This window comes from Elephantulus edwardii, unplaced genomic scaffold (assembly GCF_000299155.1).
Source record: "Elephantulus edwardii isolate Elephantulus edwardi_28Jun2011 unplaced genomic scaffold, EleEdw1.0 scaffold00096, whole genome shotgun sequence".
Taxonomy (NCBI): domain Eukaryota; kingdom Metazoa; phylum Chordata; class Mammalia; order Macroscelidea; family Macroscelididae; genus Elephantulus; species Elephantulus edwardii.
The window spans coordinates 1,457,736-1,473,383 of record NW_006399846.1 but is presented as its reverse complement, the minus strand read 5'-3'; the positions used below and the strand labels follow the sequence as shown (position 1 = coordinate 1,473,383).

The 15,648-nt window shown below is 46.7% G+C and overlaps 1 protein-coding gene across 2 annotated transcripts in view; it reads right to left on the bottom strand.

The window, feature by feature from the left end:
• The window catches only part of CHD4 (chromodomain helicase DNA binding protein 4), a 29,887-nt gene extending 23,266 nt beyond the window's left edge, over positions 1 to 6,621 (bottom strand). Inside the window, exons 1-8 of one of the 2 annotated variants that reach the window (XM_006891282.1) lie at positions 6,536 to 6,621; positions 5,513 to 5,690; positions 1,910 to 2,031; positions 1,484 to 1,699; positions 1,153 to 1,271; positions 807 to 1,048; positions 459 to 586; positions 83 to 218 (exon numbers count right to left, since the gene is read on the bottom strand). In XM_006891282.1, the coding sequence (XP_006891344.1) occupies positions 83 to 218; positions 459 to 586; positions 807 to 1,048; positions 1,153 to 1,271; positions 1,484 to 1,699; positions 1,910 to 2,031; positions 5,513 to 5,612 (1,063 nt within the window). In that variant the 5' untranslated portion in view covers positions 5,613 to 5,690; positions 6,536 to 6,621. The remainder of the gene's footprint in view (positions 1 to 82; positions 219 to 458; positions 587 to 806; positions 1,049 to 1,152; positions 1,272 to 1,483; positions 1,700 to 1,909; positions 2,032 to 5,512; positions 5,691 to 6,535) is intronic. The other variant, XM_006891281.1, reaches the window with a different exon arrangement.
• Between the last annotated feature and the right edge of the window lie 9,027 nt (positions 6,622 to 15,648).

The window sequence follows — 15,648 nt, the reverse complement described above, 5'->3', positions numbered from 1 at the left end:
ACCCATATCTCCTTAGGGAGATTCTTCCTCAGTCATTCCCACCCTCATCCCATCAGGTACAGATACAAAAAAAGAAACTCACCTTTCTTTTTCTTTTTAGTAGTTCGGAGTTTCTTGCGGCTACGGCTACTGCGGCTGGTGGAGCCATCAGAGACAGAATAGCTATTGATACTAGCATCATCAAAGTCAGATTCCACATCCAAGTCATCATCTTCACTCTGCCAAAATGAAAAGGTCAGAGGTTCTAGCCAAGAAGAGGACGGACAGGGTGAGGATCACTCTGTGAACAGATGTACTAGAATGCCATGATATAGATGGAACCTGTTCACATCTTGTTCTGTAGGCAACTTGTCACATTCCTATTTGCCTACTATAAATGATAGATGTTGCCATAAAGGAGCATTTCTTCTATTAGATCCCATATCCCCCCTCCTCAAAGGGATAGGCCAGGCTCTCACCGAGGATCTCTTACGCTTAGAACCAAAACCTCCCAACTTGATTTTCAAAGGAGCTACTTTCTTGGGTTTTGGTTTCTTAGCATCTGGTACACGAGGGCTGCCCTTAGGCTTCCGTCGAGCATTAGGACCTAAAATCAGGACAGAGGAAGATTAAGTAATCCAAATATACATCATAAAACAGAATAAAATGTAAAATCTCCACCAAAGCTGGCTTCAGAAAATTTGTTCAGTGTCCCAAATTTTCCTCCTAAATCCAAGACTTGTTTCTTTCTGTTTACCACCCATGCTTTCTCTGTCTTTGGACATCCTAAGACACTATACTAGTCTTCCCACCGCACCCCATTTCACCTTTGCCCTCCTTGGTCTTGGCCTTGCGGATTGGCACCTCCACAGGGGGAGGTGGTGGTGCAACCTCAGTTGCAGTCACCATGCTCTCCACCACAGCCACTGCTGCTGCTGCCGCCGCTGCCACTGAAGCCCCAGAACTGCCTTTAAAGGGGTTGTTGGTACTGAACTCCCGCCACTTTGCACCCAAAACCATCATCATCTTGGAGACAGCAATCTTGGGGTTTTTGGCAGCAATGAGTGGTCTAGTGTAAAAAAAGGAAAAGTTTAAAAATAGAAGAAAGATAAAGAGAAGAAACTACTATAGAAGTATTCTCTTCCCTCAGCCTCCAAAATCCCTCTTCTTTACCGGACAAACTGACTAAAGGCCTTGTAATTAGTGAGTGTGCGATAATCCTCCTCTGAGAACACATGGTCAATGTCTTCCATGCCCCAGTCTTCCAACAGCTGGGCAGATGATTTAGGCTCCTGAAAAAGAGGAAAAAGTCAAAAGACCTGGCACCTACCCTCCATATCAACTACGGTAATACAAGTTAAAACTAAGGCTTGTGAGGCTAAAGTAAAAGAGTTAAGAGGAAATAATCAGACATAATTGAGGTAAAAATGCTGTAAGGGGCAGAAGAGTCTGGGAAACAGAGTTGCAGTCAAGAAGGGAAAGAAGAGGACAGAGATCCACACACCTTTGAATCATCATCATCATCATCCTCTTCCTCTTCTTCCTTTCGCTTAGATTTGCTTTTCTTTTCTTTCTTAGGTCCAAGCTTCTTCTTCTTCTTCTTGCCAGGGGTATAGTCACTGCCCTCACTGTCTGAGCGCAGAGCCACCTCTTCTTCCTCCTCCACAAACTCTGGCCCCTCCCCAGAGCTGTCTCCCAGCTGCCGGCATAAGAGCATACGCTGGAGCAGGGAAGGGGGAAGAGGGAGACAGACACACACATGCTACACACATGCTGACCTCAGGACAGCCTCAAGGATCATCCCCAGGACCTGACCCACCAGGACCTGACCTACCTACCCCTCTACATGAAGAAACTAAAGCCTGGAGCCCTTCTAAGAGCTGCTCTCTTCTTCCTTTCACTTCCCATAACATTCCAGTCACCCACTCACCTCCTTTTTTTGGCGCTTGCTCTTGGGAATTTTGGGGTCCCGAGGCTTCTTAGGCTTTTTCTTCTTCTTGAGCTTTGGAGTCTCTGCTTCTGACAAATCTTCTTCTGGATCCTCTTCATTTTCTATATAGGTAGGAAAAACACATATACATTAAAAAAAACAAAAAAAACATGTATTTATATGCTAAAAAGAGACAGGTAAGGAAAATATCAATAGCTAAAGGTTAGAGACTAATCTGGAAGCTTTAGACTTTATTCACCTCTCGTCCCAGATTCTACTGAGAACTGCTACACTTGCCACAGAAAGAAACTGATACCCAGGACAAAAACAGACAAAGGAGCTGTATATACCCGAAATAGGACTGCCAGCCTAGACCAAGCCCACCTCAGGCAGCTGTCCAGAATCCAGCCTCCTATCACCCATTCCTAAGAGCAGTCTTCTGTATGTTCCTCAGTGCAGCTGAATAAGCTGCTAAGAGTTATCAAAATCAGAGAACCAGATGTAGGCCTCTGATGACCTTGGGCTGCAACTGGCCAACAAGTATTCTATAACCCAAGGAACAAAATCAAAGTTCTATACCAAAAACAAGACTACAGACCTCCTTATGACAGTCCCTGAATACTAGTTCTAGTGACCCTGCAAGTCACAATTTTCAAAATCCTTTTGGGTATCACTGTTTAAAACAGCTAGAATGGCCAAGCCCTAGGCTCAACTGCCAGTCCAATATTGTGCCCACTCTCAAACATAACTTCCTTTCCTCCATCTCCAGCCCCACTGTTTCTTCTCCAGCTTCTCCTGGGTCAGTAGCCTCTTCTCCCCAGGGGCCCAAATCAGCCCAGCTGTCACCATCCCCCCACCCTCACCCTCACCAATCCTCCGCCCATCTGGCTCCACCTCCTCCCTTGGCTGAGAGCACACACAAAGCCTGGGGTAATACTGAGAGCTCCAGGGCAGGGATAGGTGGGAAGGGGGGGGGGGGGGAAGAAGGCCAGAAGGCAGCTTCCTTTGTAACAGACATGCACACAAGCTCCCTCCTCCTCTCCTTCTCTCTTCCCAAGCCACCCCCATCCAAGAAGGGGGGAGAGAGTAGAGAAGGGAGTGGAAAGGAGGGAGTGCCTCACCCACTGAAGAGAGGGAAAATGGCTCCTGACCGCAGAAGCCAGCCCAGGGCACCCAGCTGCCAACATAGGACAGACAGGAAGTAGCAGGGGTAGGGGGTGGGGAACAGAGAGGTAGTAAGGGAAAGACTGCCTTCACAGAAATTTTCCCAAATTACACCTGACCCTAGGACCAAATGCCACCCATCTCTATCACCTGATCAGGAATAACACAGTTCCCAAGAGGTCCCACTCATTTCCTAAACAAGGAAACCAAGACAAATGCAAAGAGTAATGCTGAGTGAGAAAGCCTAGATCACTCCTTCAATTTTACATATGTACTTTTGCCCAATCATAAGAATTTATGATTTAACAAATATGCACTGGAACAATGGTACAACATTCAACCTTTTCCCCAAATTGCTGGTATCTTAAAAGACTCCGCCTGAGAAGAGACTCCACAAGAAATCCCTGAAGCTCAGTCATCTCATCTTTTCCACTCTGGGCTACAAAATCCTAACCACCTCTTACAGCTCGAACATACCAGATTCATATCCACAACAAGAATGAAGTAGCAGCATCTAGACAGCAGTAAAACACATAAGTTCTTTACTCCAGACCCCTAGAAGTAGCCCTAAAATCTCTGGACCTGCCTTTCCTGAGCTAGACAGAGATGAGGAAATATGAGACATTAGGCTGGACAAAAGCTCCATCAACCTCCTACCTTCCTACTCAGCCCAGGATCAGTATCTAGGCACAAGAATGCCCCTCCTATTCCCTTGGGAATGGAACACCAGCCTGGATCTCACCAGGAAGAATCATTTTCTTAAAGCCCTCTCCCCAGCAATGGCCTGTTAGCCCTTCAATCAGTTGCAATTCTGTTCTTTCCCTTCGCATCTACAGAAAAACTGCAAGTGAAGACAGGGCAAATTCACAGGGGTAAAGAAGACCCTTTTCTATCTACCTATGACTCCTAAACTTTCCAAATAGATAATGAACTGACATGGCAAGTGGCAAACTGGCTAAGATATACAGGCAGATTTGGGAAAGGGGCAGGAATAGGGTGTGGCCAGTGGAAAAACTAGGTCATACTACAGCCTGGGGCAGAGTTCACCCAGGGAGTCCGCATAGCTCCCAGTCAACAAGGGGTAGGTAGCCTTACACCAAGGGACCACTGGGAGACCAAGATTTAGAACCAGCAACAGCACTAGTAATTCACATGTACCTAACAGAATGAACAAGATCATCTACCACTATCCCCGACATACAGAAATCTGCCACCTCACCCTACATAGTGATGAGACTAAAGCCTAAGTTATCTATCTCAACAGCCAAGGAATCAGTAACAGGAGAAGATACCAATACTGACTCTTGTTCTAAGTGGCCCCAGGTTGAAGAGAAGGATTCCAACTTAAAACATACCAAATGTGGAAACATCCCTCCCAGACCACCTCTATTTCCCACTGGAGCTGAGAAGATGGTTGGCGTGAAAGACCTTTGACAGAAAACCATAAATGAACCAGCAGGCTCTCAAGTAAGAAGAAAAATATAAGGAGGAAAGATTTAAAAAAAAAAAAAAAAGCAAGCATGCAGAAAAAAACAAAGCTAGAGGGGAAAAAGGTCAAGAGAACAAGTAGGTGACTTAGCTTGATATCTACTTAGGGACATGACATCAATTATCTCAGAATAGACAAGGGCTACCGTAATCAGGTAGTTATAACCCTTTGAATTTAGTCAGTCCAAGGTGGCACCCCAAAATATGGATAGTACAACCCTTAACATTCTAACATTACATACCCCAAAACCCAGGCTACCGGCACAGACACATAACCTTCTGCAGAAAAAGTCAGGGTTATGTCCACACACCAGGGAAGGATGAAAGCCCAGGGTCAACTCCCTTCTTAAGCCTCTCCTAGTATAACCTTCTGGCTATTACATACTCCTCTACCATCTACTTCTCTACTCAAAACATTCCAGAAATTTGCCTGGCTAAAAGCGCTCTAGATCCCTGCTGAGGAGCGCAATTCAAACTTCACAGAGCTGAAACACAGAAGAGCAGTCACTGATCAGCCACTGAGAGTCGAAAGCACTCTTTCCATTCAACAGCAGCATCCTACTCGTGCAGATGCCTAACTGGGTTTCTCCAACAGAAACCTTCAACATCCCATCCCAGTAGCCTCCAGGAGTCCCAGCTAGCCACACTCCTACAAGGACCTACCCCATGATGCCTGTCAGTCAAGAGAGCTCCCTCAACTGGGGACTGCATAACATTCCTCTAGAGGAGTGCGGCAGGCCGTCATCTCAGTCCGAGGTGCCCAGAGGCACATGGCTTCCACCCCCCTCACACAAGAGCTCTGCAGAAGGGAACCACTCCCTTCAGATGCCCTCCACCTGAGCCTCTGCAGCGAGAGGCAAGCAGCTTAACCTTGCCTCATCAGAGTCACTTGGGACTCTGAGGACCCAAATGCCTCCTTCCTAACCTGGGCCCTTGGGGGAAAAATGTTACCTGGATGGGGTGGGGGCAGGCTGTTGTTCAAAAGTGCATCCATATCCTCCTCCTCACTGCCCGCTGAGCAGGGGGACGGGGAGCCCAGTCCCGACGCCATCCCCTTCCGCTCTTGGCCAGGGAATTGGCCCAGCTGCTCCTGCCTGCGGCCTGGGGCCCTCTACACTGGCCCGAGTCACTGCGCGGGGGAGGGGGAGAGAACAGTCAGTGACGCGCAGGCCCCCTCCCCCACTCCCCCCGCTTTCCGCCCACCACTGCCCCCGCCCCCCCCCCACCGAGCTCCCCTCGCAGGGCACCCGAACCACTCGGGCTGAACTTAGTTCCACACTCCTCGGGGACAGCCCGGAAGCGGGCTCCTTAGCAGGAGCCCCCAGTGAGCAGAAGCGACACCTCGGCGCGCAGGCCGGTGCGGGCGTGGGGAGGGGGGCAGCCGGGTGGACCGAGCAGGGTGTGACGGGATGGGGGGCATCCGAGTGACCGCGGGGCGGAGGGGACCGGGAGAGGAGGCGGGCGGCGAGGCGCTCGGGGACACAAGGTCACTTGGGGGTGGGGGGGCGCCTCCCTGCGCCCGGGGAGGGGCCAGTCCCCAGACAGGGCAGCTCTCCAAAGGCTGTCCTCTGGGACAACTCAGGTTCTCCTCGGGAGCCGCGGTGACGAGGGGGCGTGGAGGCTCGGGCGCTCCGGGGGTCCAGACGCAGGGACACAGGGCTAGGGAGCCGCCAAGACGAAGGGGGCAGGGCCACGTGTCCCGGGGGGCAAGTGAGCAAAGGGTGAGGGGGCAGGCTCCGGGCACTGTGGGAGCCTAAGCCCGAGTTGAGGGGCGCGGGGAGAGTCGGGCCCGGCTGGGGCAGGGGAGGAAGGGTGCTGGGCACCCTGCGGGGAAGGCGGGGAAGGGTCCGCTCCCCAGGTCTGGAAGCAGTTTGCGGGTCTAAGGGCGCCCAGGAAGGAGCAGTTGAAGCAATGACCCTCGGGGCTTCTTAAGCTGTGAGGGGCGTCTCTCTGGGAACCCCGCGCTCTCCTCACCCCGGAGCCGCCGCAGGTCGCACAGGGTCTGGCCCGATGTCACTCCCGCTCCGGCTCCTCCTCGCCGCGGCCGAAGGGGGGAAAATGGCTCCTGCTCCGGCGTCGCCTCTTAAAGGGCCCGAAACACCGGCCGGGAAATCCCACCACACAGGCCCCGCCCCCCCCCCGCGGACAGCCCATAATAACCTCAACCAACTCCAACCCCCCCCCACTACCTCCACCCTCCTCCCTAGGTCTCCCGGGCAACCCCCGCCCCCTCGTCGCTCAGGCAACCATTGGCCACGCCCCTCGGAGCGCGCGCGCGTGTCACCCCGGTAACCACCCACCTCCTGGCCATCCCATAATATATATATACACGGACACCCCCAACACCACCACTCCCCTACACACACAAACATATACTCCATACACATATGTCAGGGCTACTGACATCCCATAATATTACAGACCTTTGCAACTAACCCTTTGCAGCATCCCATAATAGCCATCCTTCTGCCAACTTCTTCACTCTTCGCCCTAAAGCTGACATCCCATAATAATGTATCACCCCTCCCTTCCCATGGCCATCCCATAATAAGCACCCCTCCCAGCACTCCAGCCTCACATCCCATAATACTCATCCCATCCCCCACAGATATCCCATAATAACCACTCTTCATCCACCCCCAGTTTGATATCCCATAATAGTCAGAAACTCACCCCCCCAAACTATAACAACGGACACTCGGCCTCCTCCCACACACATCCGTAATAATCAGTCTCCCACTTTCTATATTGACATCCCATAATAACTAACCCCCTGGAACTGCCCTCAGTCCCTGTGGGCTTGGGTCTAGATCTCACATCACACCCTGCCTTCACACTGATTGAAGCTCCATAGTCCATCACAACCTCTCCTCTGTCAAAAAAAAATTCCATAATGGTCAGCAGTCCTACTGCCACCCTACAGATGAACATCTTACCACTCTTTTCCTTAACACTGACGATACATCCCCATAATAATTTTACTCTTTCACCAACACTCTGACATTCCATGATAATGGCAAAGGAGCAGTGGTCAGGCAGTCATACCATAATACCCTCAGCCCAATCAAGCATCACATACTATAATGCTTCATCTCCACCCCACCACCCCTATACTCTTCCAAACCAGGCATCTCACAATATTCATTAACCTCACCCATATCTCAATCAGTCTATAGCTGTCAGTCTATTCTAACACCCAGGACAGGTAAATAAATACACACCAAATACATACCTTCATCCCTTTCTGGGCCAAAGGAGTACCTGGCATAAAACCTCTTTAATGTGAAGGACTTCTCATTTCATAATTTTCAGTAACAGAACCAACATAGAGTCTCACCTAATCACATTACAGCCAGAATTCTGCAGAGTTTATCTCCTGTCCTTAAACTTTGAATAAACCAACCAAACACCATGCTGGCTAGACAAATCATTTTTTTAAAGTTTAATTCACTCCAGAGCATCACATAATGATCACAAACTTCTGTCCCAAGACTATTTCTCAATATTGCAACAGTTTTCTCCTCATCCCTTAGCCATTCAGGAACCATTCATGAACACCAATAGGCCACTACCAAAGATGAACATTCCAAAAGCCAGAATCTGCTGTACATCTACTTTCTCAAATTCATGCAATAGATATTGAGAAAATACTTAGCAAGGCAAAGTACTGAGCTAAGTACCATAAAGAATGTAAAGATGGTCTTAATACCTCCTTTCAAGCAGCATATACAATTAAAAAACTGATACAAAATAGAACTGTCTGGAATCAAGCAAGAACTACTAAGTACTGTTTCCTAAAATCCCACCACAGAGAATGAAACAAAGTCCAACTAATCTCAGACAGAACATACATATCATAGGTTTTTGTTCTGGAGGTGAAGGATCCATGAAAAAGAGGAAAACCCTCACAGAAATTGGTGCAGGTGACTGACTGAAGCATTGGGTGTAGGCACAGCAGAGATTGTGAAGATGACATGGAATTGGGCAGGGTTTTGTTCTGTTGCCCTTAAAGTCACTATGAGCTGGGACTCAACATCAGTCTAGAGGCTGGAAGGTGTTCCAAAAGCGTTTACAGTATAGATGCAAGGTTAAAAAAACAATCTATTCCAAAAGCATTTACAGAGTAGATGGAAGGTCAAAAATAATCTGACCCTTCACAAAAGTAGTTATTAGTAAGATGATTGTAAGGAGAAACACTATAATAAAAATGAATGAAATATAATGTAAATTAAAAATTGTATAAAACACAATGCACATGCATGAAACACAATATATGAATAATAAAAATAAATAAAAAATCCGATCCTTGCAAAAGAAGGGATTTTGATAGGAAGGCAATGTTCATACATCTGTTGTTGCATGCCATTGAGCTGACTACAATTAAGAGTGACCCTATGAACAAAAGATCCTAACCTTGCCCTGGACCATCCTAACAATCTCTGTCTGGAGTCCATTGGTATAGTTACCATGTCAGTTCATCTTGAGTGAGGTCTTTCTCCCTCCACCTTTCCCAATATGATGTCTTTTCCCAAAGACTTACAACATGTTCAAAGTATATGAGACAAAGTTTTACTATCTTTGTCTCTAAGAAGCACCCTGGTTGCACTTCTCCCAAGACAAATTTGCTTATTCTTTTAGCAGTCCATGGGATATTCAAAACTCTTCACCAACATTACAGTTCAAAGGCATCGATTCTTTATCGGACATCCTTATTCACTGTTCAACTTTCAGATGCATGGAAACCATTTGAAAATACCCGTGGCTTGAATCAGGCACATCTTAGTCTTTAAAGTGACATCAGTGCTCTTTAGCGCCTTAGAAAGGTCCTTGACGACAGATTTTCCCATACAACATGTCTTTTGATTTCTTCAGGATTGGAGGAAGACTCATCAACAGCCTACATTATACAGATGACACAACCTTCCTTGCTGAGACTGGGGAGGAACTGAGGCATTTGCTGCAGAGGTTAAGGACTGCAGCCTTCCATATGGATTGAAGCTCAACATTAAGAACAAAAAGATTCTCACCACTGGGCCAACTGACAGCATCATAATAGATGGAGAAGAGATTGAGATTTCTAACAGCTTTTGTTTGCTTGGCTCCACAATCATCACTCTTGGTACCAGCAGCCAGGAAAATCAAAAGACAAATTATATTGGGAAAATCTGCTGTCAAGGACCTCTCCAGAGTACTGAAGAGCAACAATGTCAGTCTGGACATTAAGGTGCATCTGATCCAGCCTACAGTCTTCACAATTACTTGCTATGCATCAGAAAGCTGAACAATGACTATGAATGATAGAAGGAGAATTGATGCCTTTGAACTGTGATGCTGGAGAAGAATATTGAATATGCCACGGACTGTTAGGAGAACAAACAGGTTTTGTCTTAAAGAGGGTGAAACCAGGCTGCTCCTTGGAGGCAAGGATTCTGAAGTTCCGTTTGGCATACTTTGAGCATGTTATAAGGAGGAACCAGTCCTTGGAAAGGGATGTCATGCTTGGGAGAGTGGAGGGACAGTGCAAGAGACGAAGACCCTTGATGAGATGGATTGACTCAGTAATGGGAGTAGGTGTGTCAGAAACAATGAGGTAGGCTCCAGACAGAGCAGAGGTCAGGGCTGTTGTACATAGGGTCTCTATAAGTCACAGGCGGCGGCACTTAACACTTAACAGCCATATACTGAAATTCTATATTACCGTGTGCTGCTGCTTCCTTGAGAGACTCATTAACATGCTAGAATCCTTATTCTCATTCTTGAGCAATTAAATACTGTTTGCCCATAAAGTCCTATGTATTTTTTAATTATTTACTCATTTTATATCTTGAAGAATCATAATATTCACCACATAGCTGAGGTTCCTTTCTCCACTTAAAAAGCCCTAAACAACAACAAACATGTGTCCCAATGTCCCAATATATACCATCTGTTAATGAATTAAATTGCTTCCCCCAAAATATGTGATGTAAATCCTGACTTCTTTGCTTGTAGTTATAATCCTATTTGGGTATGGGTTGTCTTTGTTATGTTAATGACTCAGGATTAGTGTAGGGTGTGTTTTAAGTCAATTTCTTTTGAGATGTAAAAGAGATAAGAGGGGAGTAAAATAGATGCCTAGACACATGGAGATCTCCAAGGAACTAGGACACAGCAGCTAAAGACAAGGGCCTTCTTCCAGAGCTGACAGAAGTCTTTCCCTAGACCTAGCTTCCTGAATTTGGAGGCCTCATCTTCTACATGGTGAGAAAATGTTTGTTTGTTAAAGCCACCCACTTGTGATCATTTCTGTTATAGTAGCACTCCCTAACTTTATCTACTCTTCAGCCATCCTGGGGACTGAACAGGAAATCCCTAATCTTAAAAAACTTTGACCCCCATATGGCATTCACATTCCCTCCTCATTGGCTCCCAAAGAAGCTGCACCTGAGTGACAACCAGCAGCACTGTTTCACTGCCTCTTTTCCTCAAGCCAGAGGTACTATCTACCTGTGCTCTTATCTGCCTTTTTCATACAGGTTAAGATGTTAAGGTGAGAATTGAGTAGGATGACTCTCACTCCACAATTCCATTGCCCTTCTCAGCTTATTTCTCTAGAGAAAAGGCCCAGGCATATGATTTTTCTCTTCATCTTGGAACTAAAATGCTAGGAGATATGGCAAGGAAAGGAGGGAACCTTCTACTTTGAGCATTTAAGATCACTTTACTTCCCAGCAGAGTACTAGTCTTTCCACCATCTGCTGCTTAACTTTGTATGACCACTAACATTCTACATTTAACTCTCTTCTTATTTTAGGACTGAAGTTTTCAACATCAAAGTGCTCAAGTGTTGTCAAACGTTCTCATTGCTACCTTTGCACTTCATGTATTCTTTGCCAGTACTCACTCCAACCACCTGAGCCCCCCTTTTTTACTCACTCAAGTGGCCTGCCGGCCATTTCCCACATTCTGCTAGGCTGTCTGTAGTCTGCCTTCCTTGTTACATTTTATTGACTTCAAGACTGAGCCCATCCTTTTTGTACAAATCCTCTAGTGGACTTATTCTGGGTACTGAGGATGAACTTTGCAATCCTTACAAGGGGAAAGGGTGAGTTCTTTTAAAATGTTATAATGTATCATTATTAGTGATATTGTTCAGTAATTTCTACACTCTGTTGGATCACCTTATTTTGGAATGAGAACAAATATGGACTTCTTCCAGTCAGCTGGCCAGGTAGTTGCCCTCCAGATTTCTCGGCACAACCTAGTGAACATGTCCCGGGCTGCATCTGTTTGTTGAAATATGTCAGCTGGTATTCCATCAATTCCTGGGGCCTTGTTTTTTGTTAATTCCTTCAGAGCAGCTTAGATTTCCTCCTTCATCACCATTGCCTCTTGGTCATATATTGTTTAATGAGATTCTTTTGTGTCAGCCAATTCTTTTTAGTACAATGACTTTGTGTACTCTTTCTGTCTTCTTTTAATGCATCCTGGATCATTCAATATTCTGTCGGTAGTGTCCTTAAGTATTGCAATTTGAGGCTTGAATTTCTTCTACAGTTCCTTAAGCTTGAGAACTGCTGAGTTCGTCCCTTTTGATTTTCCAACTCCAGGTTTTTACACATTTGCTTTGTCTTCCCGAGCTCCCCTTTGAAACCTTCTGTTCACCTTTTTAACTTTCTGATTTCTTCCCTTTACTCTGGCTTCTTGGCTCTCTAGTGCAATATTCAGAGTCTCTTCTGACCTGTGTCTCAGTCTTTTTATCCTCCTCTATTTTTGTAATGACCTTTTGCATTCTTCATGGATAATTTTTTTTCGCACTGCCAAGAATAATATTCTTGATATCCTCCCACAGTTCACCTGGTCTTTGTTCATTAGTGTTCAAGGTCTCAAACCTGTTCCTGAGGTGGTTTTCTAAATTCAGATGGGATAGACTTAAGGTCAAATTTTGGTTCTTTGATCAAATTTTCTTTAGCTTCAGTTTGAACTTGTATATGAGAGGTGATGGTCTATTCTACAGTTACCACCTGGCCTAATTTTCACAGCTGACATTGAGCTTCTACAATGATTCTTCCCACACGTGTAATAATTTGTTATCTGCCCAGATTATCAGGTGAGGTCCATGTGTATAGTCGTTTGTGTTTCTTATAAAAGGCATTTCCAATGAACAAATGGGATTGTACAAAATTCTTCCATTTTATCTCCAGCAATTCTGTCATCAAGCTCCAAGGCCATGTTTTCCAACTACTACTACTGATCTTTCTCTGTTCCTCTGATCTAGGCAATAGTCTTCACAGTTTTTTGCTATACATCAGAGGGCTGAACAATGAATACAGATGACAGAATATGAATAGATGCCTCTGAATTATGGTGCTGGGGATGAGTATTGAACATACCATGAAATGCCAAGAGAACAAACAGGTCCATCTTTGAGATGGTGAACCAAGCTGTTCTTTGGAGGCAAGAATTTTGAGGCTCTGTCTCTCTCACATACTTTGTGCATATTTCCTGGTGGGACCAGTCCTTGGAGAAAGACAACATGCTTGGAAGAGTGAAGGGATATGCAGGAAAGAAAGACACCAGATGAGATGAATCGACATAGTAACTAGGGTAATAGGGTTAGGTGTGCTGGTGGCAGTGAGAGTGGCTCAGGATGGGGCAGGGTTCAGAGCTATTGCGCTACAAATTCCCTTCTATAACTGCCAGGAGAACAAACAGGTTTGTCTTGGAGAGGGTGAAACCAGGCTGCTCCTTGCAGGCAAGGATTCTGAGGCTTCGTCTGATATACTTTGAGCATGTTGCAAGGAGGGATCACTCCTTGGAGAGGGACACCATGGTTGGAAGGGTGGAGGGACAGTACAAGAGAGGAAAACCCTTGATGAGATCGATAGTGACTAGGGTAAAGAGGGTAGGTATGTCGGAGACAGGAAGGTTGGCACAGGATAGAGCAGATTCCAGGGCTATTGTATTTAGGGTCCCTATGAGTTGCCTTCTAACAACGTCTCCATATGCCTTGCATATTTTTCTTCTCATATATATGCACTGCATTACCACAGTGATCCATACTATAATGCAACTATAAAACTCTTGTGTTGTGATGTGCCTTCGAGTCACCTCCTGGTTAAATGGCCAGAGTATGTGAGACAGTCTCAAAATCCTTTCCTTCAAGGAGCAACTTGGTTTTACCCTCTCCAGGACAGAACTGTTAGTTTTCTTGGCAGTCCATGGTATGTTCAAAACTCTTAAAAATATTAATACTCTTTGCCCACCATAATCCCTCTTTCCCTATCCCTCCAGGTTCTACTCACTTATTTCTTATCTTCCCTGTCTCTTCAAGTACCTCTGATACCCCTAAGACTGATCAACTCATTTCTATCATGTCAGAACCAAGTCATAATTGACTCTCCAGTGTGTTTTCCAAGGCCCATCTTTCTCCTGTGGAGCTGCTGGTGGATTTGAACCACCAGAGAGGTGTTGCCTTTGATTAGCAGTATAAATCCCCTACAGACTGGGCTGGGCCACCAGAACTCCTACAAAGGGAAAGTTAAAATTCCTTCCTCTTTTCTTGAGTTCCAAAGGGGGCTAGGGTATATTTGGTTATGTGTTGCTCTTGTGGTCTTTATGCTTCTCCTTCCCTACCCTGGCCCCATTCTACCCTCTAGATAAATTATAAATAAACCACTAGCATGATTGGCCCAGAGAGACCAAGGGTGGGATAATCTACTGATTAATGCACCCAAAGGGACAGCCTTTCCAGTTCGTTACCTTAAAGTTCTACTTCTATCACATGGTACAGAGCTACAGTAACACTGCAGAGTGAGTTGTCCATTAAGTTTTCATCATATTCTCTCAATTTTTTTTCCTCCTTAGACACCTAGTCTGTGCGAGACCCAAGAAACCCTGTTCAAAGAATGTTCTCCAGTTTCATCAGCAAAGAGAGTTGGGGAAGCCAATGTAGGGGAGATGCCACAGGGACAGTGCACACTGGTGGCAAGGCCAGGCATTCTGACTTCACCTTAGCCAAGTTCCCCAGGTACACCACTTCCCTATCTGAGGTATGATTCTAAGGCTCAAACTAAGAAAGGCAAAGAGGAACGAACGTAGGTAGTGTGGACACCCAGAAACCTCCTCCACACAGCCAGAACCCAGGAGTCCACACGAGCTGTTCAACGACCCAAATGTCCAGGTTGAGACTGAGTTAGCTTTAGCCTGTCTCAGAAGGCCTTTCAAACAGCTGTCACAGAAGAAACCTCTCCAGCCAGTTCCTCCTGTCAGGCCTCAGGTCTGGCTCCAGGGCTCACCCCACCCTCCCCAGCTCCTTCCCTCCTTCTTCCTTCCTTTCCCCATTCCCCCCCAGAGCTTTACCTACCCAGGGCTGCCCCACCCAGTACAGGGCACATCCCATAATAATCTTCCTCACTGGCCCCCACCCTCCCCAAAAAGAGAGGCGGCCATCCCATAATAGCCACCCACAGGAGACATTCCGCGGTGACCGCCCCCTCCCTGCAGAGCTGCCTGCCGGGAGCAGGCATCCCATAATAGCTGGCCGCCTGTTTTACTGGTTACGGCTGTGGAGGGAGCTGGAGAGGAAATGGTGGGGGGAAGGGAGGAGATTTAAGAGCCCCCCCTTTGATGGAGGGGAGGGTGGAAAGGAGATTGGCATAAGGGAAAATAAGTCAAAAGAGGACGCTATGCAGGTGGGAGGTGGGAGGTGTGATCCACTGACCACCACAACCCTGCTTTGTGACTCTCCCTCAGTCTCCAGAAGCTACCTTTCCGAGTCTCTCAGCAGCCTGGAGGTGACTGCTAGTTAGGGGAGATGCCTAGGATGGATGGAAATGCCCAAAGTGTGCATGTAGGGAAAAGGGTTTCAGGTGTTCCCTTAGAGGGGTTTTTTTTTTTTGAGAGAGGGGGCTGACCTTAGAGAGGATGGTAGGAGACTAAGGGATGGGGGCTTAGAGAAGAGCTCCCCAGGCCCTCCCCATTCTGCACCACCATCCCATAATAATCCCCCAGCCCCACTCCCCCTCCCACACATGACATCCCATAATATCTTCTGGAGAAGCAGTCCCGCAGTAGGTACAAAGAGCTATCCCATAATAAGCTCCCCC